This window comes from Thalassophryne amazonica, chromosome 7 (genome assembly GCF_902500255.1).
Source record: "Thalassophryne amazonica chromosome 7, fThaAma1.1, whole genome shotgun sequence".
NCBI classification, from domain to species: domain Eukaryota; kingdom Metazoa; phylum Chordata; class Actinopteri; order Batrachoidiformes; family Batrachoididae; genus Thalassophryne; species Thalassophryne amazonica.
In genome coordinates, this window is record NC_047109.1 from 109688151 (window position 1) to 109715702 (window position 27552).

Genomic DNA, 27552 nt, shown 5'->3' on the forward strand with positions numbered 1-27552 from the left:
TTAACATTGGGTACTTGGTAGGACATGGTACTGAATCTTGGTTACTCAGCAACAGACCACTCAGACATACAGTATGTATGTCTCTTTATGACGTCTATGGTTGTCTGGCTACTCTCTGGCGTGCAAGAGATTATGGAACTTGTCAGTAGGGAGTGGTAATATGGCGGCTGAGTTGCTTTCAACATATTAGCCAGTGGGACGGAAGAAGCCCATCGGAGTCTTTTAGAGGTTGAACCAACAACTTGTTTCTTTTTCCGGTCGCTCGCTGTTTTTGATCTTCTGAGGTGAGATTCGTTTTTTATAAGTGCCCTCGCTGTAAATTCACTTTAAATGACAGCGTTTTAAAATTTCACATGTTTGTGAATGTGTTGGTTGAAGACATTTCTCCAGGTTTCATTAGCTGCTCCACACACCTTAAAGGTTGTTCTAAGCTAAACTAAAATAAGCTAAGCGAAGATAGCCGATCGCTTCATTGTAATCTTGTACATTGTTTGAATATCCGATGTGTTAAATGGATTGTCGTGGTCACTTTAACCGACTTCAGCAGGTCTGCCTTGAAAGCCAGGCTCAGAGGATTCATTCATTCATTATTTTTATTTTTTTATTTTTTTTGCAGGCACAATATATGTGTATTATGTATCAGGGGGGGTCCCCGCCATGTGTAACAATAGAAGAGCATATTGTATCTGAAAATCACTTGCAGTTCACATTAGCTTAAGATATCAATAAATTTAAACAATATGATACTTTTCACAGATATTCAACGTTTTCAGAGCTTTCACATTTTCCAAATTGGCAATCGATTGGAAGTATAACTTAAGAGTTTTTATGAACACAGAAAATAGAGGCCTTTCACCTGCAAATTTTGCTCTATGAATATAGTATTCGACCAGTAATAAAATTTGATTAACAATAAAGAATTTATCCTCATCCTTTTGTGACTGACGGGTATGATACCCAAATACAATGTGCTCGTACTTTAAATCAAAATGACATTGTAATGTTATAGAAAAATATTTTGCAACATCCTTCCATAGTTTTTTTTTTTTTTTTTGTCATGTCACAGTATCAAAATAGATGTGGTACCGTTTCGGGCACCAGAGAACAGAAGGAGCAAGATGTATCAATATCTTTTTTTAAATTTTGTCATATAGAATCTAACGGGTATATTTTTATGCAATATTTTAAAGGAAATTTCTCTAACTTTGTGGAATATTGTCCTTGAATTGTGCCCAATAAATCAAATCAAATCAATTTTATTTATATAGCGCCAAATCACAACAAACAGTTGCCCCAAGGCGCTTTATATTGTAAGGCAAAGCCATACAATAATTACGGAAAAACCCCAACGGTCAAAACAACCCCCTGTGAGCAAGCACTTGGCGACAGTGGGAAGGAAAAACTCCCTTTTAACAGGAAGAAACCTCCAGCAGAACCAGGCTCAGGGAGGGGCAGTCTTCTGCTGGGACTGGTTGGGGCTGAGGGAGAGAACCAGGAAAAAGACATGCTGTGGAGAGGAGCAGAGATCAATCACTAATGATTAAATTCAGAGTGGTGCATACAGAGCAAAAAGAGAAAGAAACACTCAGTGCATCATGGGAACCCCCCAGCAGTCTAAGTCTATAGCAGCATAACTAAGGGATGGTTCAGGGTCACCTGATCCAGCCCTAACTATAAGCTTTAGCAAAAAGGAAAGTTTTAAGCCTGATCTTAAAAGTAGAGAGGGTGTCTGTCTCCCTGATCTGAATTGGGAGCTGGTTCCACAGGAGAGGAGCCTGAAAGCTGAAGGCTCTGCCTTCCATTCTACTCTTACAAACCCTAGGAACTACAAGTAAGCCTGCAGTCTGAGAGCGAAGCGCTCTATTGGGGTGATATGGTACTATGAGGTCCCTAAGATAAGATGGGATCTGATTATTCAAAACCTTATAAGTAAGAAGAAGAATTTTAAATTCTATTCTAGAATTAACAGGAAGCCAATGAAGAGAGTAACAATAAGAAGTAATGTAAGGTTTTGTTGAGGCTACATTTTGGAACAACACCTTAATTGCTCTGTTATTTCTGTGTGACCCGATACATACTTTACCACAGACAGTATTAAGAAGATGAACAATTAGTACAGTATTCTAATCAGCAGAGTTTTGACAAAGCTGTACAACAGATAATGGGATGGCCTTAATAACATAGGAAAATTCCTCATATGATACACGAAAATCATAAAATTCTTTAAAGTCATTACAGCCTGTCACAGCTGAACACAAATGACACGTTTGCGCCCAAGTGTTCAGTTCTTATTATCCTAGTGTCTTCCATGTGAATAGACTGTGGAAATATGTTCCCACTTTTTAAAATAAATAATAACATTAATAAAGCCTACAGCACACTCATCAATTTACAGAATGATTTCTCTGCTGGATCAAGTGTCTTTTTTTTCCATATCCAGTATATAATCGATCCATCCATTTTCTATACCTGCAATTACGGGTCACGTTGGCTCCAAGATGCACACACAGTGTACATCCTCCTGCATTTGGTCTCTGATGGGCATAAGATGTCACATTTCCACAGCATTTAGCAAAAAGATTTTCCCCAGTTTAAAGATCCATATGTTTGCTGTTGGAGCTGGATATGAGCATTGTGTATTGTTTAATGGAAGAATGGCCTCATAGATCTTGCTTGTTCATGCATCCTCACAATGAGCACATCAAAGAACTCCTATTGCATGTCCTCAGAGAGAGAGAGAGAGAGATCCAGATTTAAACAAAAGACTGAAAGTGGCACAGTGCTGTGGGCTCCACTCCTGCAGAATTGTTTGCCTCAATTAAAAACAACAACAACAACAAAAAACATTAAATGCATACATTCAGAAATCTTGATGTTTGCCTGCAACCAGGCCTGGTGCCAGAAAAAAAATATTAAGGGGGCGATGAGTTTACCACAGGGGGCGGGGTCGCCCCCCCCCCCAAAAAAAAGTGCGCACCGGAAGGGTACGTGCCTCTGAGCGTGCGTAATGAATTGGGTGCGCTCCTAGAAAGCTTGTGTATTTAGGCTACACCGTTGTAAGAGACTGACTGAGTAAGAGTAAAGAGTGATGACAGTATTTTTTTAATTATTTGAATGTGTAGACTCTCGGTCAAGTGATCTCCTGCATATCACAAAACCAAACCAACAACTGATCTGAGAAACGACACGAGACAGTAGATTAACCCCACATACAGCCCTCCATCACAAGCGCAAACACAGCGCAATTGGGCATGACAGTCACACAGCGGGTCAAAGATAAACCTTTCATGTACATATACAGTGGTCCCTCGTTTATCGTGGGAGTTACGTTCTAAAAATAGCCCGCAATAGGCGAAATCCGCGAAGTAGTCAGCGTTATTTTTTACAATTATTATAGACGTTTTAAGGCTGTAAAACCCCTCACTACACACTTTATACACTTTTCTTATACAGGCATTAACATTTTCTCACTTTTCTCTCGTGTGTAAACACTCTCAAAGTTCAAACCTTAGTAGAAAATAAGACCAACCTGTTTTCAAGCCCAAACATTTATTTGAGAAATAAAAATAGAACGTCCTATAAATAATTATAATGGATTTTTGAACTAACGAATTTAATTTTAACGATCAACGTACGAGGTTGGACACATAAGAAATTATTAATAGTGACTGACCAGTATTTCACAGTTCCTCTGAGCGTGCCTCTTCGTCCTGGCGCTGCGCCATTGTCGCAGCTTTTTCCACTCACACCTCGCTGCAGGTGTCTTTTTCTGAGTGAAGAACACAGTTATGGGTAGTTGTTGGCGCTCTTCTTTTCTTCTGGGTGAGAAGATTCTTATAAACAGACACGCAGAACACAATGCACGTACTCTCCCTTCACGGTGCCGCAACAGGTGTCCCGTCATCTCGACAGAACACCGGCCTGCTTGATGAGGATGCAGAGCACAATGCGCTGTAAAAAAAAAATTAAAAAAAGAAAAAAAAAGCATGCAAAATTGGACTAAAAAAAATCTGCGAAACTGCGAGGCGCTATATTTTCCAGTATTTCTTTTTCTCTCTTTTTTATTTTTATTTTTGACAACTCTCACATCCGAGGGGGCGAGGTTGATGACGTGAGGGGGCGTCGCCCCCAAACGCCCCCTCGTGGTGCCGGGTCCGCCTGCAACTGTGGCCAGGCTGGCAGCAGCTCAGCCACTTCCAGAAGGGGCTGTTCCTCTCCGATCATCTCCGCTGTTGTGGCACGCTCGCCCGCAGCTTGTGCATATGGCCCAGCCCCCCCCCCCAGACCTCCCGCAGTTCTTTCATGAATCTCTCATGCTCATGTTAGGCGTCACAGCGAGTACATTCAGAAAGTCTGGTTGAGTGGCTATCTTAGAAATATTATTTAAATACCAGCGTGCGCGCGCGCACACACACACACACTACTAAAACATGAGGAGGTTAACTTATGTTAACTGTAGTTGTATTTTTCGTAACATTGGCAGTCCTTGGACATTCTTGGGGAAACCCGGTCATGTTCACATTCAAACCCATCATCACGTAGGATGTCTGCTTCAAATTCAGTGAAAGTCAGTTAAACTTTATTCATGTTGTAGATAGATAGATAGATAGATACTTTATTGATCCCGGAGGGAAATTCAGTTGTTGTGTACAAGGAAGTGTGATGGGTGGAGAGACGGAGTGCATCTTAATATTTCCCTTCTGGCTTTGCAGCCAGATAATAAAGCATTCAATTTGTAATGTATTTCAAGCCGGTTCGCATTTGTGTGTGTGTGTGTGTGTGTGTGTGTGTGTGTGTGTGTGTGTGTGTGTGTGTGTGTGTGTGTGTGTGTGTGTGTGTGTGTGTGTGTGTGTGTGTGTGTGTGTGTGTGTGTGTGTGTGTGTGTGTGTGTGTGTGTGTGTGTGTGTGTGTGTGTGTGAGTGAGTGAGTGAGTGAGTGAGGTCCTGATTTCTTTCTTTCTTACAGGGAGCTGAAGCGGCCGACACCGTGGACTGGACATCATGACACTGTTTCACTTTGGGAACTGCTTTGCATTGGCTTATTTTCCTTATTTTATCACATACAAGTGCAGCGGACTGTAAGTGTCTGAAGAATGACAGTTGATGCATGACTGTGCGGTCTGCATCCTGTCGGTGCATTTATGGACTAAGATCATACTGTTGTGTTTTGTGATGTCAATGACTCATCGAGTTGATAACACAAGTCATTAGGTCTATGTTTGTGAATATAATTTACTTATGGGCTATATGAGCAATTCAAAGGTAACGGAATTACAATGACAGCAAAATCTGGCCATATTTGAGCTCACGTGCTGGGATGAAAAGATCGATTCGCTGTTTTTTAAACGATTCTCATTTTAATTCCCACAGATCGATTCACACATCCAAAGATCGATTTATATATATATATATATATATATATATATATATATATTAGGGTGGTCCATAAAAATGGTCAAAATTTAAAAAAAAAAAAAACTTCGTCTCACCCTCTAAATTTGTTGTACCTAACATAAAAACACATCATGTACAATTTCATAAAACTCTAATAATTTTTACTGGTAGCACACAGCCTTTAAAGATTTTGCTCGCAATAACTTTGTCATATAGTATGGTCATTTCCAGATATTTCCAAATTATTTCTGTCAGTTTAATATTGATATGTCAGGACAGAAATTATTGCAATACATTGGAAAATCAAATCTTTTCATATCCCATAAAATAGTTAACACTAAAACATGAATTGTGAGATGCAGTTCTTCTCGTACATGTCAGTCATGACAACCGGGACTCTTGTCTGTTGCGGGCAAGAAAAGAGAAAAGTCCGCCATTTAATTCACAGTCGTGGTTTTTTTTTTTTCTTTCTTTCTTTCTTTCATTTCTCGCATGAGGGTTCACTGGTGTGGACTGACGTTTCAGTCAGTCTCTTTTCCACCAGCATTTGCTGTGGTAAAGGTTCTCCTGCATCATGCTGCGCTGCAGACGCTAGTGTTTGTAGGGGAGACCGGGATCGTTTGCCCATGGAAAATTTTTAATTTACAACTCTCTGAAACACTATTGCCTGAATTTTGAGGGTCATATTTTGTGATGTAAAGCCATAGTGTGTTTTTTTTATTTTTGTTGCAGCTTTACATGGAAGGGTGTAGAAATGTACCTGTGTCAGGGCCAATGAACCAGGTACCTCTGGTGTCCTCTTTTGGTTGCCCTGGATCTGTTCAGTAACTCTGCCCTTCAGTATGTTTGTAAAATACTCTATCATTCTGGGAGGGTGATGGTCTGTGCCATCAGTCTTATAGCCGTCATTATTAACTACCAATACTTCATTAATTTGCTGTCAAATGTCTATATAATGGCATTATGTTGCATAACTAGACAATTAGTTAACAGCTCAAAAACGGTTTTAATAACAAATCAATATCAAATCGAATCGAAATAATCAATTCTGAATCTTAAGAATTGGAATCAAATCAGTTCTTGAAATTTGAATTGGTACCCAGCTCTGGAGCTCACTATTAAACATTTCATCAGATTATAATTCCATAACTGTGGAGTTGCTCATATGAATATATTATGAAACTATACAGTATATGTACTTGTCAGTTTGAGCAGAATGTTTGGAGACTGGGTGGTCTGCGGGTAAGCTGATTAAACGTTTAAGATTTAGATCCCCAATTAAAAAAAAAAAAAAATCCTCTTACAACTACACAATGGGGTCTAGCACTTGTGAAACTGTGTCATAGGTGATATGAAACCTTGTGTAGGATTTATCTGTGATTAAATGGTTTAATTTTAGACTTTATCTGGGTCAGAAACTTGTTCATGATTTAAATGCATTCATGTAATTGTCATTATTTAGCTCCACTCAGTGGTGTGCACAGTTCCGCTAATCCACTAATTATCGAAGCTAATCTTTTCATTATCGGATTAGCTTTTCAGATAACTTTGAAAACCATCATTGGACCAATTATCCGATAAATTTTGGTCTTATAATTTTTAGATCGCTAGTATGTTTTTGCAGGTGAAGCGAATAAAGCATTAACAGTTAAAAACCTTTAAGTGCCGGTGGAAATTGGGCTACTGCTGGGCAAAGACGACGAAGAAGAGGAGGAAAACATTGCCACGAACAGCGGGAGAAGAAGAAAACTAGAAGGGTGGAAATGAGAGTGGGGACTTTGAATGTTGGTAGTATGACTAGTAAAGGGAGAGAGCTGGCTGATATGATGGAGAGGAGAAAGGTAGACATATTGTGTGTGCAAGAGACCAAGTGGAAGGGAAGTAAGAGCAGGTGCATTGGCGGTGGGTACAAGTTGTTGTACCATGGTGAGGACAGGAAGAGAAATGGTGTTGGGGTCATTTTAAAGGAAGAGTATGTTAAAAGTGTGTTGGAGGTTAAGCGAGTGTCTGACAGGCTGATGAGTGTGAAGTTGGAAATTGAAGGGGTGATGATGAATATCATCAGTGCATATGCCCCACAGGTAGGTTGTGAGATGAAGGAGAAAGAAGATTTCTGGAGTGTGTTAGATGAGGTGGTGGAGAGTGTACCCAAGCATGAAAGAGTGGTGATAGGAGCAGACTTCAATGGGCATGTTGGTGAAGGGAACAGAGGTGATGAGGAAGTAATGAGTAGATATGGTATCAAGGATAGGAATGGGGAAGGACAGATGGTAGTTGATTTTGCAAAAAGGATGGAAATGGCTGTGGTGAATACCTACTTTAAGAAAAGGGAGGAGCACAGGGTAACATATAAGAGCGGAGGAAGGTGCACACAGGTGGACTACATTCTTTATAGGAGATGCAAGCTAAAAGAAATCACAGACTGTAAGGTGGTAGCAGGAGAGAGTGTCACTAGACAGCATAGGATGGTTGTTTGTAGGATGACTTTAGAGGTAAAGAAGAAGAAGAGAGTGAGAGCTCAACAAAGGATCAGATGGTGGAAGCTGAAGGAGGAAGACTGTTGTGTGAAATTTAGCGAGCAGGTGAGAGAAGCACTAGTTGGAGGGGAAGCAATTTTGGACAACTGGAAAAGTACTGCAGATGTGGTGAGGGAGACAGCTGGGGCAGTACTGGGTATGACATCTGGACAGTGGAAGGAAGACAAGGAGACTTGGTGGTGGAATGAAGAGGTCCAGGAAAGCATAAGGAGAAAGAGGTTGGCGAAAAAGTTTTGGGATAGTCGGAGAGATGAAGAAAGTAGACAGGAGTACAAGGAGATGCGGCGTAAGGCGAGAAGAGAAGTGGCACAAGCAAAGGAAAAGGCATATTGCGAGCTGTACAAGAAGCTGAATAGTAAGGAAGGAGAAAAGGACTTGTACCGATTGGCCAGACAAAGGGACAGAGCTGGAAAGGATGTGCAGCAGGTTAGGGTGGTAAAAGATGCACATGGTAATGTGCTGACAAGTGAAGAGTGTGTGCTGAGAAGGTGGAGGGAATGTTTTGAAGAGTTGATGAATAAAGAAAATGAGCGAGAGAAAAGGCTGGATGATGTGGTGAGAGTAAATCAGGAAGTAAAAGAGATTAGCAAGGAAGACGTGAGGGCTGCTATGAAGAGGATGAAGAGTGGAAAGGCAGTTGGTCCAGATGACATTCCAGTGGAGGCATGGAAATGTCTAGGAGAGATGGCAGTAGAGTTTCTAACCAGATTGTTTAATAAAATCTTGGAAAGTGAGAGGATGCCTGAGGAGTGGAGACGAAGTGTGCTGGTTCCTATTTTCAAGAACAAGGGTGATGTGCAGAGCTGCAGTAACTACAGAGGCATAAAGCTGATCAGCCACAACATGAAGTTATGGGAAAGAGTAGTAGAAGCTAGGCTTAGAAAACAGGTGAAGATCTGTGAGCAGCAATATGGTTTCATGCCGAGAAAGAGCACTACAGATGCAATGTTTGCTCTGAGAATACTGTTGGAAAAGTACAGAGAAGGACAGAAAGAGTTACATTGTGTGTTTGTGGACTTAGAAAAAGCTTATGATAGGGTGCCAAGAGAAGAGTTGTGGCATTGTATGAGGAAGTCTGGAGTGGCAGAGAAGTATGTTAGGGTAGTGCAGGACATGTACAAGAATAGTGTGACAGTGCTGAGATGCGCAGTCGGAATGACAGACTCATTCAAGGTGGAGGTGGGATTACACCAAGGATCAGCTCTGAGTCCTTTCTTGTTTGCAGTGGTGATGGACAGGTTGACAGATGAGATCAGACAGGAGTCCCCATAGACTATGTTTGCAGATGACATTTTGATCTGTAGTGAGAGTAGAGAGCAAGTTGTGTCTAGTCTGGAGAAGTGGAGATATGCTTTGGAGAGAAGGGGAATGAAAGTCAGTAGAAACAAGACTCAGTACATGTGTGTGAATGAGAGGGAGCCCAGTGGAATAGTGCAGTTACAAGGAGTAGAAGTGGTGAAAGTAGATGAGTTTAAATATTTGGGGTCAACTGTTCAAAGTAATGGAGAGTGTGGTAGAGAGGTGAAGAAGAGAGTGCAGGCAGGGTGGAGTGGGTGGAGAAAGGTGGCAGGAGTGATTTGTGACCGAAGAATATCAGCAAGAGTGAAGGGGAAAGTTTACAAAACAGTAGTGAGACCAGCTATGTTCATGGCAGTATTCACCTAAGTATTGAGATATCCCATTATCTGTTGCACGCCTGAGAGTTGTTGCAGCCTCTTGCTGCAGCTAAAGAAATAAAAATGTACATTTTGGTTGTATAATGTGCATTTACAATTGTCGTTGTGGATTCTGTTGTTTAAACTGCAGAACTCTCTGGCGCAAAAAAAACCCCCAAAAAAAAACTGGTACACAGAATTATGGGTAAGGGTCTGAGTGTCTGGACATCTGTAGGTGGCAGTGTTCTATGAATTTTGACCCTGGTTATATCAGAAGGTTATCAAATCACAACTTGAATTTTGGCTTTTGCAAATGGCTTTTTTTTTTTTACATTATGAATAAAATGTCATATTTTGCAAAAGCACATTTAAATACCAACAGACACGTCACGTCACATTAACGTGTTGGTTTTTACATAGAATGAATTAATCAACCAATCAGTGTTAGTGGAGGCCCATTTACCCATAATCCCTTTGGCATCTGTCTGCGTTTGTTACAGAACTTCAGAATTAGTGCATTATTTCAAATTAAAAGATATGTTATATTTTAACTTTGTACAAAGGGCAGAAGTGACATTAATAGAGTTATTCTATTCGGAATAATTTGATTTTATTTCAAAACCTTAAGTCATAAGTGCTTTATTTTCCAAGACTGCCTCAAGGCGGCACTACTGTATCCTGTTAAGGAATAATGACTTGTTTTTTGTTTGTGTAGAGTTGAGCTTTGCTCCTCTCAACTGCTTCACTGCTGCAGAATACGAGGTCTGTGAGAAAAGTATCCGACCTTATTATTTTTTTTTTAAAAACCATCACGTGTGATTACATCAGCCAAGCTTGAACCCTCGTGGGCATGCGAGAGTTTTTTCACACCTGTCGGTGATGTCATTCGCCTGTGAGCACGCCTTGTGGAAGGAGTGGTCCAGCCCCCTTGTTGGAATTCCTTTGTCTGAGAAGTTGCTGAGAGACTGGCACTGTGCTTGATCAAAATTTTTTCAAAAACTGTGAGGCACATCCGAGTGGACATCATTCGAGAAATTCAGCTGGTTTTCAGTGAAAATTTTAACGGCTGATGAGAGATTTTGGATTGTTTCTGCATTTGTTACAGAACTTCAGAATTAGTGCATTATTTCAAATTATTGAAATTATTTCAAATTAAATTGGCTCGCAGCCGGCACCGCGTGCCCGCCACAGGAAAAACACCTCCGTTGGAAGCCTTAAGGACAAGTTGGAACATGCCCTGCTGTTAAACAATTTCTCAGATACTCAACTGAAAGCCATCAAAAGCCGCCTGGATTTTACAAATGGTTATCAACACGGAGGTGTTTCTCCTGTGGCGCGCCAATCCATCCGCACGTCTTTCATTAAAAAAAATCTCCTTTAACAGTGGAATGTCCGGATAAACTGCTGATTCCGAGCTCTTCTGAAACTTCTTTGTTCTCTCACGACGTCCTGGGTCAACAGAGGCTTAAATTTGGAGGTTTTCAGCTTGAAACAGGATGACGACGTCGCCTCGGAGCGCTGCGCAACGTCCGGCTCCGTGGGAAGGCCTTACAACGATAGAAACAATCCAAAATCTCTCATCAGCCGTTAAAATTTACACCGAAAACCAGCTGAATTTATCGAATGATGTCCACTCGGATGTGCCTCACAGCTTTTGAAAAAATTTTGATCAAGCACAGCGCCAGTCTCTCAGCAACTTCTCAGACAATGAAAATCCGACGAGGGGGCTGGACCACTCCTTCCACAAGGCGTGCTCACAGGCGAATGATGTCACCGACAGGCGTGAAAAAACACACGCATGCGCACGAGGGTTCAAGCTTGGCTGATGTAATCACACGTGATTCAAATCCATATAGTTTTAAAAAAAAATAAAACTGTTGGTTTCTTTTCTAATAGACCTTGTATGTAGTAAACAGGAGCTTCCAGCAGTGGGCAGGGTGCGCAAAGACAGAAGTGTTGACTCATTGTTTGGGTTTGTGGGCACTTTTGATACTACTAGAAGCGATTGTGGTGTTAAAACTCAAAGTCAGCTTGTTAGTAGTTTACTGAAAGTTATCGGTTATCAGTTAGCTGTAGCTTCCGATAAATTTTTGGGTGGTTTATCTTCATAAAAGATAACTTTTCAGTTAGCTGATTAGCTGTTATCGAAGCTAACTTTTTGGTTAGCTGTGCACACCACTGGCTCCACTGAGGATGTTGTGTTTTTGCTGGAAGTTACTTACAGTAATGTTAGTCATTGGTTATTATGTGTTCCCCCATTTCATAGTCATGTATTGTAAGTACTTGTTTAATTATTGTTTAGATCAGAGTACAATGCTTTCTGGAGGTGTGTTCAGGCTGGAGCTACGTACCTGTTCGTTCAGCTGTGTAAGGTAAGTAAGACGCTGTATCAGCCACAGGTGTAGCAGACCTGTTAACTAGTGTTGGAAGATACGGCAAAAAAAAATATATATATATACTGTAGCAATCCATCCCGACCCCTCAGTATTGATAGATTTCAATATTTATCACAATATATAATTTGATAATATTGCTAGATTGAAGAGTATAACGACTGCACTCTGAAGAAACCAGAGGGTTTATTATTTTAACTTCAGAATACTTCAGTGTAAACATTACCTGTGGTTAAGTTCTGTTTATTTATCTGCCTCAACAAAGCAATACAAGTTAATTCATTAAATTAAAGGTGTGACTGCTCTCAGAAATGATCTGATTGAAAACTCTAAACGACTAACGATTATCTTATGTGTACAGTGATATAAGCACTTGCCCTCAGCAAGAAAATAGTGTGCAGTGACAACAGCACATTTCTGAAAGGTTTAGAGACTTGCAATGGGAACGTCCTAAACAAGCTATTTACAACCCCAATTCCAACGAAGTTGGGACGTTGTGTAAGATGTAAATTAAAACAGAATACAGCGATTTGCAAATCTTCTTCGACCTATATTCAATTGAATACACCACAAAGACAAGATATTTAATGTTCAAACTGATAAACTTTTTTGTTTTTGTGCAAATATTTGCTAATTTTGAAATGGATGCCTGCAACACATTTCAAAAAAGTTGGGATGGGCCAACAAAAGACTGGGAAAGTTGATCAGTGCTCAAAGAACACCTGTTTGGAAACAGGTGAGTGTCATGATTGGATGTAAAAGGAGCATCCCCAAAAGGCTTAGCCGTTCACAAACAAAGATGGGGTGAGGATCACCACTTTGTGAACAACTGCGTGAAAAAATAGTCCAGCAGTTTAAGAACAATGTTTCTCAACGTTCAGTTGCAAGGAATTTAGGGATTCCATCATCTACAGTCCATAATACAATCAGAAGATTCAGAGAATCTAGAGAACACGTAACCGGCAAGGCTGAAAACCAACATTGAATGCCCGTGACCTTCGATCCCTCAGGCAGCACTGCATTACAAACCAACATCATTGTGTAAAGGATCTTACCACGTGAGCTCAGGAACACTTCAGAAAACCATTGTCAGTTAACACAGTTCGTTGCTACATCTACAAGTGCAAGTTAAAACTCTACCATGCAAAGCGAAAGCCAAACATCAACAACATCCAGAAACACTGCCACCTTCCCTGGACCCAAGCTCATTTGAAATGGACAGACGCAAAGTGGAAAAGTGTTCTGTGGTCTGATGAGTCCACATTTCAAATTATTTCTGGAAATCATGGACATCATGTCCTCCGGACAGAAGAGGATAAAGACCATCCAGATTGTTACTAGCACAAAGTTCAAAAGCCAGCATCTGTGATGGTATGGGGGTGTGTTAGTGCCCATGGCATGGGCAACTTGCACATCCAAGCAACGTCTTTTTCAGGGACGTCCCTGCTTTTTTCAGCAAGACAATGCCAAGCCACATTCTGCACGTTTTACAACAGCATGGCTTCGGGGTAAAACAATTGGGGTTGTAATTCGATTACATTCAACTTTATTGTCATTGTGCAGAATACAGGAACATTGAAATGCAGCTGATATCTAAATATATATATGTGCAAAAAAAGCATTAAATACCAATTGCAATTAAGTAATATGTACAGTTTGGAGTGATGTTGACAAATAGGAGATGGATAATATACAGATGGGTATGTACAGTAATGTATAAATAGGTGACTACAGTGACATGAACATCACTCTATACAATAGTGTTTGAATAGATATATACAGGAGTGCAGATGATTGTAGTGAGGTAATTACATGATAAAAAATATATAGTACATAATTTGTGTAAAGCAGGAACAGATGCTGTGCAGACGTACATATACTGTGACAGTGCAATGAAACTGTGGTAAGGTAAAGTACATGTGCTAGACAGAAGGTGGAGTTTTGTTCAGTGGTGTAACAACATCTGGGAAGAAGTTCTTCTTAAGCCTGCTTGTGCAGGTACCTGTATCGAGAGTGTGTAGATGGTGTAGGTGCTGATGTGCTTTTTTGAACAGGGTGGAGAAGTTGAGAGACCAACAGAGATTTTCTGAGATGTGAACCCCAAGGAACTTGAAGCTTGACACACACTCCGCTACGTCTTTGTTGATGTGAATGGGGGTGTGTGTTTTGCTTTGGGCTTGGCTGAAGTCCACAGTGATCTCCTGGGTCTTCTAGGTGTTGCATGCCAGGTTATTGTCTTTACGCCATGTAGCCAAGGGCTGAACCTCATCCCTGTATGCTATCTCATCCTTCCCTCTAATCAGACCCACCACTGTGGTATCATCTGTGAACTTGATTATGGCATTAAAGCCATAAACAAGGACACAGTTGTGGGTGAAAAGACAATGGTTCCTTCCGGCACACCTGTGTTCAGTGTGATTGTAGAGGAGAGGTGTCCCCATTTAACAGCCTGAGGTCTGGTAGTTAAAAAGTCCACATCCAGTTAGAGTGGTTTGCTGATGCCAAGCTGACTGAGCTTGGAGATCAGCCTGGAGGGGATAACGGTGTTAAATCCTGAACTGAAGTCATTGAAAAGCATCCTAACATATGTGTTAGGGCCTTCCAGGTTGGTGAGGGCAAGGTGGAGTGCTGTTGAGATGACATCCTCATTTGATCTGTTGGGGCGACAGGCAAATTGATATGGGTCCAGGGAAGCAAGCAGACAGGATTTCAGTTGTGAGAGGACCAGCCTCTCAAAACATTTTGCAGTGATGGGGGTCAGGGCTGTGGTGTGTTTGGGCACTTGAACAATGGTGGCAGACTTAAAGATGGGGGGAACAGTAGTGTGGGTTTGAGACCTGTTAAAGATGTCAGTGAAGACACCAGCCAACTGCTCTGCACAGACCTTGAGCACACATCCAGGAACGCCATCAGGGCCAGCCGCCTTTCACACATTCACCCTGTTGAGGATTTCATAGACTTCAGAGGTAGATAATAAGTGAAGTCACTATCTCAGCAGGAGCATGCGTAGTGTGGCTAAAGGTCCTGCTAGCTTTTCCAGTCAAAGGTCAGTCAAGAATAGAATAGTGCTAGTGTAATGTCTCCACAATCACAATATTTTACAGGCTTCAGATCTGTGGCATATTAAAATATCATCATGAAAACATCAAAGGTTGGGTGTCTGTGGATCCATTCTTGGCAAATTTAGTGTGAACTAGTTGCAGAATTAGACCAGACTCAAAGGGGTGACCCTCTGCTTGGACCATGCTACCAACACAGTTGGCAATACAAATATACAGGAAATTTTTGTCTTTTGATTCTATCTGCACCTGCGTGAATGACTTATCAGGACATCAAGAAGGCTTGTAGAACTGGTCTTTGTCCTCTGGGTTGGAGTGTTTGCACTGATGATGGAGGCTGGGTCTGAACATGTTGAAACTTATATTACAAAAACGCGCAGTTAGAATTTTGCATAAAGTAGGATATCTAGACCACACAAATGCATTGTTTATCAGGTCAGAATGATTAAAAATGACTGATTTGGTAAAGTTTCATACTGCATTACTAATGTTTAAAGCCAATAAAAATGAACTGCCATGTAATACAGAAACTGTAATACAGAAACTGTTCTGTAAGAAAGAAGGACAGTATGAATTGAGGGGATGTGGTAACTTTATAGTAAATTATGTAAGAACTACTCTGAAAAGTTGGTGTGTGTCAGTATGTGGAGTTAAATTATGGAATCATTTGGACAACCACATTAAATTGTGTGGAAACATTTATAAGTTCAAAAAGAAATATAAACATTATGTTAGCACAGTACATAAATGAGTAAAAATGTTAATAGAGTTAGTAAGAAGTGTAGACTATTGTATAGACATTGAACAATATTTGGTGTATGACATTATGCCAGTAATGATCAGGGTGCAAGACTATTTGTAATTGCTTAGAAGGTAAAAATGTGTTAAATTTTAAATGAATTGAAAATAATGGAATGCCATTGATGCAATTGTTAGTACCTAACTATATTCTAATGTAGATATAAAATGTAAATGTAAAATATAAATATGAAATTGTTCTATTCTGTTTAGTTATGTTATTTTCTCATTTCTATCTTATTTGAGTGTATTTAACTGTGGATAGTAACGGGTGTACGGGGTGGGCGTTTATAAGCTTTTGGTTCAGCCCATGCCCTTTCGGCCGCACCTAATTTGAGAAACTGAGTTATTGTTGTATTTTTCTTTTGTTTGTTTTTTTTTAATTTATGTTAGTAAGAGTTTATGTTGGTATTTTGTTTTGTTTTGTTTATGTGCGTGCTGAATAAACTCATTCATTCATTCAAAGCCAGAGGGCAAGGATTCTCTCGCTGCCAGTTGATGGTGGCTCATTGCACATGACCAGGGTGTTCTTCACAACAAAACCGACACCCTGCCACCAGGATTTGTCCAAGTACTTCCCTTGCCAAAAGAAGGTGTAAGTTGCTTCCTTGATGGTACTGCTGTCTGCCAGCCAAGTTTACTGGAGGCAGGTAATGTCAGCATTTAGTCGTGAGAGTTCCCTGTCAATCATGGCAGTTTTGCAGGCATCGTCAATTTGCTGCAGATCAGCTGAGAGGCTAGAGCACATGGTCCTGATGTTCCAGCTTTCAAAACGAAGACCTGGAGTCTTCTTTCTTCTTTTGTTCTTGGTGCCTGGTGCAGAATTTGTGGGCTGCCTTTCAAGGTTTACTCCAAGGTTTACTCTAAGACTGGATATAGCTGCAAGGCAACGGAGGTTTGAGATCAGAGTTTCCTTCTCCTAGATGAACTGCCTTCCTAGGCTGACAAGTTCCATCTACCCGAAGCAACAGGTTTTGAGGCGCCAAAGACCCGCCTTCGCCCCTAAACGTATATACGGCTCATCAGTTCCGTTAAGTGCAGCATTGCAGTAATAAAACTGATGCAGGAAATTCTTGTTATTATTATAGATTAGGAAGGGCATCCGGCGTAAAACCTGTGCCAATTCAACATGCAGATCCACCTTGGATTTGCTGTGGCGACCCCGAGTGCAAACAAGGGAGCAGCCGAACGGACTTACTATTATAGATTAGTTTAGTTTGAGGTTCATGACATTATTAAAGACGTTGTGTATTTCAGAATTCATTGATTTGGGCTGTGACAGAGGTGTGAATTTTTTTTTTCTCTTCTCACTACTGATAAAGGTGAAAAGTCTTTGACATCCTGTTTCAGATGCTGTTCCTGGCTACGTTTTTCCCCACCTGGGAAGGAGGAGCTGGTGTTTATGACTTCGTAGGGGTGAGTGTTCAGCTCCATTTTGCTTAATGTTGTAAAATGTGCCTGAAAGAAAGAACTACCACAAACCAGCATTGTGTGTTGGGTTTGCTAAGATAGAGTCATCTTAAACGCAGATAAAGATTTGTAAGACGGCGCACTCAGAGAGGCTGAAATGAATGTTGTTCTTTTAATAGGAGTTTATGAAGGCCACAGTGGACTTGGCCGACCTGTTGGGTCTCCACCTTGTGATGTCCCGTAATGCTGGGAAAGGAGAATATAAGATCATGGTGGCGGCTATGGGCTGGGCTACGGCCGAACTTGTGATGTCCAGGCAAGTGATGATACACTGTAAATGAAACTTTAATGCGCAACAATTTCTGCATTTTAATTGAATTAGATTTTATCGGTCCTGATGTGGGTCTGTAGGTGTCTTCCTCTGTGGGTTGGTGCCCGAGGGATCGAGTTTGACTGGAAATACATACAGATGAGCTTCGACTCAAACATCAGTCTGGTGAGTAAATGGACAGTTTTCTTACTGTTTTCCCTAAATTCAGTCCACGTATCAAATGTTCTGTCTAATTAACGACACTCTCTCCCATTAATGTGAGCATATTTAAAGATTCTTAGTCTGATAATCACTTTCATGAAAATTACTACAGACTCTTGTATTTATGGCAGAGCAGGTAGGAGCTGGGATACCAACATATAGAGCTGGGTTCAGTCCTTGGTCAGACTACCTGTGTCTGTCTTTCCAAAACACTTCATATCCACCAGGATGTAAACTGGTACCTGTTTCGCAGACCGAACGGTCCCCCTAAAAATCGCTCCCCCGTGATAACGCGGTTCATGGATTATCCCCTCGTTTCTGCTTCAAACTGCACTCCAGTCATCATCTGTCTCAGCGACAGATATCTGAAGCTTTTGTACAACAATAATTTCCACATAAATTCAGTATTATTTTGTAATAAAAGACGAAAAAAGCGATCAGAGCGCTGCAGCTATATGTCACCGAATATCGCCTCGTTTTTGCTTAAAACAGCCTTGTTTCTGCTTTAAACTGACTTTAGAATGATTTAAGAGGTTTTCCATTCATCAGCTGCTGGTTAATATTCCCATTAATCCATTTGATTGCTTTGGGTGAAGAGACTCCGTCTCAGACGTGCTGCTGTAGTCTGAAATGACGCATGCGCAGATGCAAAAGGCGGACCGATATTTAGGGGCACACCATTCGGTCTATGACACCTGCCTTGGCTGGGGAAGTAACCTGCAATGGATTAGATGTCTCATCCAGAAGCCTTGACCCTCATCTGATCTTAAAAACTGATGTTGAGCGTCATCTTTGTCCATCAAGCACATTTTCCAACTGAGACCTTTTTGAAGTGTTCACACATTAAATGGCATGCACAGAATGTAGGTTTAAGTGTACGGAAATGTGTGCTGAAACTGGCATTGAGCTGCTAAGGGCACATTTCACTTTGTAGTCATGCACTTGTGTTATTGACCGCATAGAGGCAGTATGACGTAACATGGAAATGTGTCCACCTAATTGTTCTGGAATTTGTTTTGAAAAATGATGTCAAACAACTCAAAACAACTGTTCAGTTAAAAGTATGTGTATGGAAAATGTTTTTGAAAAAAAATTCACTCGACTCTTTTATATTCAGTCCAACAAATTATGTGTAATGTTCATGTCAACTTATAAATTACCATCATTTCTCTCTTTGTAGGTCCATTATATCGCCATGGCAGCAGTGGTGTGGATGTTTACGCGATACGACCTTCCGAAGAGCTTCAGGCTTCCTGTTACGATTCTGCTGGCGCTGTGTGTTTACAAGGCCTTTTTAATGGAGTAAGACTCACAATCAGTTCACAAACACACAAACATGTGATCAGTTTTCTACTTATTCAGAGAATGTGATAGTAAGCTGAGCCCAGTGGAACCACGTCTGCAGATCCACATAAATCCATCGGTCCAGATCAGATGACGGTGAGGCGACGCCCCCTCTCTGTAACTCAGGATTAAGTATCTTCTTTTAGAGGCCAAAAACGTCAAATGGTTTATCATACAAAGCTAAAGACAAAAGCTACCCACACTGGGGTCAAAGCCCTGGGTGGTCTGACTGAGGCTGATCAGACGGCTCTTCACAGTGCAAATGGATAATAATCCAAAACATAGTACCAAACAAACCCAAAAGCTTCTCAAAGTGAAGAAATTGAATATTCTTCACTCACCATATTGGTCAAGTGTCCGCATCCCACCCAACAGAGCACACTGAACTGAGAGCAGAACGACCCACATTGTATGTATTCACAATAATCCTTACCATGCATTCAGAAAGTATTCGCAGCACTTCACTTTTTACACATTTTTTTTTTTATGTTAGAGCCTTATTACTAAATGGATTAATTTTTTTTTCAGCAAAATTCTACACACAGTACCCCATAATGACAATGTGAAGTGTTTTTTTTTTTTTTTTTTGCTAATTTATTAAAAATAAAAAAACGAATAAATAACATGTATTACATGTATTACATACATTATTTTCTGTTGAGTACCTTTATTTGGAAGTGATTGGACACCAGTTTGATTGCCTTTTTATGATTGTTATTATCTTACCGGGAGTCAATAGACAACACAATGTTGAAAGCTCCCATTAAACAACCCGCTGTCCATGAAATCTGTCCATTTTTAGGATTCTTTGAGACTGGTATTTTATGTGGTGGGTAAGGATACAACTATTACTTACTACCTCCACCAATGTTTTCACCCCTGTTTGTTTGTCTGTTTGTGAACGGCCTGTTGCCCACAATTTTTCATATATCATTATGAAATTTTTACTGAAGATTGATATCTTGATAGGCAAGAACTGATTCAATCTTCAAGGTCAAAGGGCAAAGTCAGGAAAAAATCTTGGAAAATTTGAAAATTCCCTGTCTTTAACATTGAACAAATTTTAAAAAATGTATAACTCTGTAAAAGAAAAAAAGTACAATTTCTTTCATATGAATTTCTTTCATTCATTATGTAGGATGGTGTCCTTTATCGGCTAACAATGTTTTTGTGGCCATTAATGTAAATTTAACATTGAAAACACCATTTAATGTATATTTTACATTATATCTTAATCAAATGTGCCCCAATCACTCTCAAATGTGAAAGTGAGGTGCAGACTGGCACTCACTATCAGCTGACAAAGTCTGATGTGGATCTAATCCAGATTGTGGGTTTTGTGGACATTTTAATTTTACATTGGAAAAACCCTTTTGATGTGCATTTGAGATTTTATCTTAATCAAAAGTGCCTCAATCACTCTCATTTGTGACAATGAGGTGCAAACTGGCACTCTTCTGTACAGACAATATCATCACAACTAAGACTGTGCGCCATTACCCCAATAACAAACCGTGGGTAACTTAGGACATTAAGGTAGACATTAAGAAGGCTGCATTCAGGAGTGGAGACAGAGAGGAGCTGAAGAGGGTGCAGCAAGAACTGAGGAGTCCAGGAAAGACTGCAGGTCCTGACAGCCTCAGCCCCAGAGTACTGATTATCCAGCTGTGTGGGATTTTCCAGCACATCTTCAACTTGAGCCTGAGCCAGATGTTCCTGAGTGGTGGAAATCCTCATGTCTGGTTCCTCTGCTCAAGAAGAAGAGCCCAAACACACTTAATGACTACAGATCTGTGGCCCTAACATCACATGTTATGAAGTCACCTCTGCACAGTCATCGCTGGATCTCCTGCAGTTTGCGTACCAGCCCAACAGGTGAGGGGAGGATGCCATCATCTTCATGCTGCACAGAGCTTATTCTCACTTGGAAGAGGCAGGCAGCACCGTTAGAGTCATGTTCTTTGACTTCTCCAGTGCGTTCAACACCATCCAGCCTGCCCTGCTCAGTGATAAGCTACGGAACATGAAGGTGGAGGCTCCACTGGTGGCCTTAATTACCAACTACCTCACAGGCTACCCACAGTATGTGATGTGTCGAGACATTACATCCGACACCATCAAGAGCAGTACGGAGGCACCACAGGGGACAGTCCTGTCTCCCTTTCTGTTCACACCCAGACTCAGGTTCTGGTCACAGTTCTGCCACCTGCAGATGTTTTTGGACAACTCTGTGATTGTGGGCTGCATCAGCAGTGACCAGGAGGCTGAGTACAGGAGTGTACCTGTAGCTCAGTGTATCTAAGATGAAGGAGCTGGTGGTGGATGTCAGAAGACAAAAGACCCGTCCAAACCCAGTTACCATCAGTGGAACAGAGGTGGACATTGTGGACTACTACAAGTACCTACCTGTCCACATAGACAACAAACTGGACTGCACTGTAAACACAGATGCTGTGTGTAAGAAAGGTCAGAGCCGACTGTACTTCCTCAGGATGCTCAGATCTTTCAGTGTCGGCAGAAATATGTTGCAGATGTTTTATCACTCTGTGGTCTCCAGCATCATCTTCTATGCTGCTGAGGCAGCAGGCTGAAGGCAGCTGACACAAACAGACTCAACAAGCTCATCAGGAGAGCTGGCACTGTGCTGGGGTGGAACTGGAGTCTGTGGTGAGATGTCAGAGAGGAGGATGGTGAGAAAACTGCTCACCATCCGTGACAACACCTCCCACCTCCTGCATGCCACACTGATGTCCTATCAGAGCACCTTCAGCCACATTGAGACCACCGAGGTGCACCACAGAACGCCACAGGAGGTCCTTTCTCCCTGTGGTACTCAGACTGTATAACTCCTCCTCCTTCTGCAGGATGAATCCATAATGAACAGAGTTTTCAGTTACTCAGAGCTATGTGCAATACTGTCAACATCTTGTACAAGTGTCTTAAGTCATTTCACTCTAGTTTTCAGAATTATTTATTTACTCTATTATTTTTTTCTCGATAAATTATTTGTTAAATGGTAAATGGACTGCGTTTATATAGCGCTTTTCCATCTGTATCAGACGATCAAAGTGCTTTACAATCAGTGATGCCGGTAACGCCTTACTAAGTAAGGCGTTACTCTAATCTGACCACTTTTTTTTAGTAACGAGTAATCTAACGCGTTAATCTTTCCAAATCAGTAATCAGATTAAAGATACTTCTCCAAGTCACTGTGCGTTACTATTATTTTTACATTGTGGGTCGATAGCAGCATTAAACTTGGCCCGTGGGCAGGAGGTTGGGGTTTGACTGAACTACACACTTTAAGCGAGCTGTGAGCTTTTCATCCACAGTTTTCTGCAGCAGCTACGACTCATCCTCACCTCTTAAAACACGGTGACAACAGCACACCTGCACTGAGCTTTACAAAGACATTTTTATGCTGAGCTGCTCCGTATCTGCTCTTTAAAAACAGCTGATCCTCCGCGACACGTCAACAACTAACACTATTTTCCACTGAAATGCACCTAAACTCTCTTTCTGAGGACCACATGATGTGAAAATGCAATAAAACTTTCTTACCTGTAAATCTGATCATGTTTTCTGCATAAATAAATGTTATCCATTCTTTGTGCTCAAACGCCAAAGCAGGGGAGAATCCAGCTGGAATGGGGGTGTAGGGCAGGGATGTGCCCCCCCACAACACCCGTAGATTAAAGGTCCAATTTTGAAGCCTTTTTTTTTTTTTTACTACAACTACTAATACTACTTAAAATAATAATAATAATAATAATTTTGACAAGTAAAATGTTTAGAGAGAATTTAAATGTTAGAAAAATGTTAGAATTTAATAGTTACATTTCTAAACAATGTAGGTTAGAAATTGCAAGTTTTACTGTTACAGTGCTGTCAACAGTTAAATATGAGGTCAAGAAAGAGGTCTTTATTTTACTTTTTATAAAACAAGTACAACCCCTGGCAAGAATTATGGAATCACCGGCCTCGGAGGATGTTCATTCAGTTGTTTAATTTTGTAGAAAAAAAGCAGATCACAGACATGACACAACTAAAGTCATTTCAAATGGCAACTTTCTGGCTTTAAGAAACACTATAAGAAATCAAGAAAAAAAGATTGTGACAGTCAGTAACGGTTACTTTTGTAGACCAAGCAGAGGAAAAAAAAATATGGAATCACTCAATTCTGAGGAAAAAATTATGGAATCACCCTGTAAATTTTCATCCCCCAAATTAACACCTGCATCAAATCAGATCTGCTCATTGACATTGACCCTATGCCATGACATTGACCCTATGTGTCTTTTTGCAAGGAATGTTTTTGCAGTTTTTGCTCTATGGCAAGATGCATTATCATCTTGAAAAATGATTTCATCATCCCCAAACACCCTTTCAATTGTCCAAAATATCAACATAAACTTGTGCATTTATTGATGATGTAATGACAGCCATCTCCCCAGTGCCTTTACCTGACATGCAGCCCCATATCATCAATGACTGTGGAAATTTACATGTTCTTTTCAGGCAGTCATCTTTATAAATCTCATTGGAAAGGCACCAAACAAAAGTTCCAGCATCATCACCTTGACCAATGCAGATTCGAGATTCATCACTGAATATGACTTTCATCCAGTCATCCACAGTCCACAATTGCTTTTCCTTAGCCCATTGTAACCTTGTTTTTTTCTGTTTAGGTGTTAATGATGCCTTTCGTTTAGCTTTTCTGTATGTAAATCCCATTTCCTTTAGGCGGTTTCTTACAGTTCGGTCACAGACGTTGACTCCAGTTTCTTCCCATTCGTTCCTCATTTGTTTTGTTGTACATTTTTGGATTTTTGAGACATATTGCTTTAAGTTTTCTGTCTTGATGCTTTGATGTCTTCCTTGGTCTACCAGTATGTTTGCCTTTAACAACCTTCCCATGTTGTTTGTATTTGGTCCAGAGTTTAGACACAGCTGACTGTGAACAACCAACATCTTTTGCAACATTGCGTGATGATTTACTCTCTTTTAAGAGTTTGATAATCCTCTCCTTTGTTTCAATTGACATCTCTCGTGTTGGAGCCATGATTCATGTCAGTCCACTTGGTGCAACAGCTCTCCAAGGTGTGATCACTCCTTTTTAGATGCAGACTAATGGGCAGATCTGATATGATGCAGGTGTTAGTTTTGGGGATGAAAATTTACAGGGTGATTCCATAATTTTTTCCTCAGAATTGAGTGATTCCATATTTTTTTTCCTCTGCTTGGTCTAAAAAAGTAACTGTTACTGACTGCCACAATCTTTTTTTCTTGATTTCTTATAGTGTTTCTTAAAGCCAGAAAGTTGCCATTTGAAATTACTTTAGTTTTGTGTCATGTCTGTGATCTGCTTTTTTTCTACAAAATTAAACAACTGAATGAACATCCTCTGAGGCCGGTGATTCCATAATTTTTGCCAGGGGTTGTATTTATTTTTATTGAAGTTAAGAAAGGGTGACTATAAAGTGAGTTTTGGCAAAACAAGTATCATTGTCATGTTGAGGTGGCAGAGGGTTGTTGTTGGCAGCTGGGGAAAGTAACTAGTAATCTAACTTAGTTACTTTTACAATTGAGTAATCAGTAAAGTAACTAAGTTACTTTTTCAAGGAGTAATCAGTAATTGGATTACTTTTTCAAAGTAACTGTGGCAACACTGATTACAGTAATGCCTCACATTCACTCCGATGTCAGGGTCCTGCCATGCAAGGCACTCACTACACACCGGGAGCAACTTGGGGATTAAGGACCTTGTCCGAGGGCCCTTAGTGATTTTTCCAGTCAAGCTGGGATTTGAATCAAAGATCTTGTGGTCTCAAGTCCAGCGCCTTAACCACTAGACCATCACCTCCCCTGTTAGGTCATTGTTAGGTCATTAAAAATGCCAGTAAGAGTTTTCCAGAGTTTAACATGATGGCTTCAAATGTCTTTTGTCCAAAATCCAGAGATGGTCAGTTTACTGCCAGATACTAGTAAAATGAACTAATAAACACACACACACTCTCTCTCTTTGTAATGTCCTCGGTGTATCGTTCTGTGTCTGCAGGTTATTTGTCCACGTCTTCCTGCTGGGCAGCTGGATGGTGTTGTTGGTGAAAGCCGTGCTGACCGGCGCCATCTCTCTGTGTTCACTGTTCCTCTTCGTCACTCTGGTCCACAGTAACTGAACCTCGGCACCCTGCTGGGATCAGAATTGGTTCCGGCTCGGATCAGAACAGGACATTAATAAATCAGGACCTGACTTCACATTCAGAGGGAGAAAAAAAAACACCACTTCATTTGTTTTGAGTTGAACCTGTTTGATCTGCGAACAGAAGAACTGGGACTCACTGTGTTTCCAACATGGATGACACGTGTGACTTGGAGCCATCATGGAGAAATGCATTCTGGGTCGATACCACGCTTTTAGTCCACCAAATACTCAGATATCAGCGGTGCAAAGTGAATTTACACACACACACATATATATATATATATACTTTTTGGGGATTGTGTGGACTGTCAGTATGTGGATGTGAGTTTGATTCCTGGTTTGTCTTTGCGTGACACTTTTCTTCAGACTCGACCCAGTCCGATCCGGCTGTAAATGGGTGACCAGCCTTGGCTGGGGAAGTAACCCGAGTTGGTCTGGCGTCCTGTCCAGTCATAGACTCTGATCCGCTTCACAGTGTGGAGTCTGGGGCTTGTCCCTGGCATCAGTGAGCCTCAGAGCCTAAGCAGGACTTAGATGTTCTTACTGCTGTAAACTGGAAATGTTTTGATCCAACAGTATTCCTCCTGAACCGCTGATAGAACTGATAAACAAGAAAACGACTCTCTCTGTAACTTGTTTTTGAGACGAGCGTCAGTTTGTGGAAGGCTGCAGACACAGTGTGTGTAATCATAATGTGGATTTCATGACAAAACATAACTTCAGCACAGTTTGTCAAATGGCTTTTTGCAAATTTGGTCATCATGTGGAAAACTATTAACACAGAAGCCCCAAAATATTAAAACCCAGTTACAGTTTTGATGTAAAATGAGATCAAACCCGTTTCCGTCCTCCTGTGACCTTCGGGCTGTTTTTAAATGATCACTTTGATTTAGCGGTAAAACCCTAAAATGATCAGATTCTCTTTAAAAGCCCCGTATTTGCTTTTGGTAAAATGTTATCAGTTCCATTCCCCCCGACCCTGTATTTGCATTTGGCAAAATGTTATCAGTTCCATTCCCACACTCCTCCTGTGACACCAAACAAAGACCAGACCTATGAGCGGCGCAGAGGCAGTAACGAGCACACCTGGCCTCCTTTGGGGCTGAAATAATTAAATGGTTCTTTGAGGGGATTTTGGAGGATTAATCTTCAGAAACGTTTATCTAACAAACCAACGCCACTGAAGGCAAAACCGAAAGGAGACATACAGACAATTGAACAGGAGGATGAAGAGCTAAAGAAGTGAAAAAAGGATGGATGTCTTGTTTTGTCTGTTGGGTGTTACAGCTCGTGTTTATCTGATCACTGGTTTTCTGCTGGTGAAGTTTTTTTTTTTTTTTTCCTCTCATTGGTTCATTCTCTGAAACTCAGTCCAGACTGTAAGCTGATATGCACACATACCAACCCAGTCTCACGGCTGTTCCTGGTGGTGTTACGAAAAGTACATTAATCTACGGGTTTGTGACGGGGGCACAAAAATGGGGCACTTTGCGTGATGGATGCATGAAATAGGGGGTTATGGTTAGGTTTAGGGCAGGGGACACACTTAGATTATGGTTAGTGTTGAGAGAAGGGGGAGGATTATAAATAGCAAAATGGAAAAAAAAATGTCATGAAAATGGGGCACTTTTTGTGGCAAGGCACGAAAAAAAATGTGACTCACATTTATCCATTCCTGCATTTCAGGCCTGTATCCTATTCAATTAAATAATTTAGGATAGGACAATTTAGGGCTATCACTGAGGTAAAAAAAACAAAAAAAATCAAACACACACACGTGTGTATGTACAAGTAGTTTTATTTAAAGCGGTGGGCTAATGACCAGAAGATCCGCGGTTCAAATTTCTAACCAGAAAATCATTATGGGTCCACTGACAATAAGGTCCAAGTTGCTCCCAGTGTGTACCGAGCACCTTGCATGGCAGCGCCCTGACATCAGTGTGTGTGTGTGTGTGTGTGTGTGTGTGTGTGTGTGTGTGTGTGTGTGTGTGTGTGTGTGTGTGTGTGTGTGAATGTGAGACATCAATGTAAAGCACTTTGACCCTTGTGGAATTTCTGCGATGATATTCAGCATAAAATAAGAATGATGGTGAAGGAGCAATCAGGAGTCAGATATATCAATGCAAAGAGATTTATTTTGGGTTGAAGCAGAAACATACATCTGGAGAAGTCCTGCCAGGTTGTCGCATGCACCCATTCCGCCTATCCTACTACCTTTACAGCTGA

General features: G+C 40.9%; 1 protein-coding gene across 1 annotated transcript; it reads left to right on the forward strand.

The window, feature by feature from the left end:
- The first annotated feature begins 222 nt into the window (after positions 1-222).
- Positions 223-26559, forward strand: tmem147 (transmembrane protein 147). Its single transcript, XM_034175320.1, has 8 exons — positions 223-284; positions 4966-5077; positions 11888-11957; positions 17186-17251; positions 17425-17561; positions 17657-17741; positions 18958-19079; positions 25180-26559. The coding sequence occupies exons 2-8, from the start codon at positions 5001-5003 to the stop codon at positions 25298-25300; spliced, it is 678 nt and encodes a 225-aa protein (XP_034031211.1). The 5' UTR covers positions 223-284; positions 4966-5000; the 3' UTR covers positions 25301-26559.
- Positions 26560-27552: the final 993 nt, after the last annotated feature.

What these genes read in the sequence shown, in the direction of transcription:
- tmem147 (XM_034175320.1), top strand. Translation starts at nt 5,001, where the DNA reads ATGACACTGTTTCACTTTGGGAACTGCTTTGCATTGGCTTATTTTCCT. An exon ending in GTGTTTATGACTTCGTAGGG is followed by an intron (nt 17,252 to 17,424) that starts GTGAGTGTTCAG and finishes TTCTTTTAATAG; the next exon opens with GAGTTTATGAAGGCCACAGT. An exon ending in GCCGAACTTGTGATGTCCAG is followed by an intron (nt 17,562 to 17,656) that starts GCAAGTGATGAT and finishes GTGGGTCTGTAG; the next exon opens with GTGTCTTCCTCTGTGGGTTG.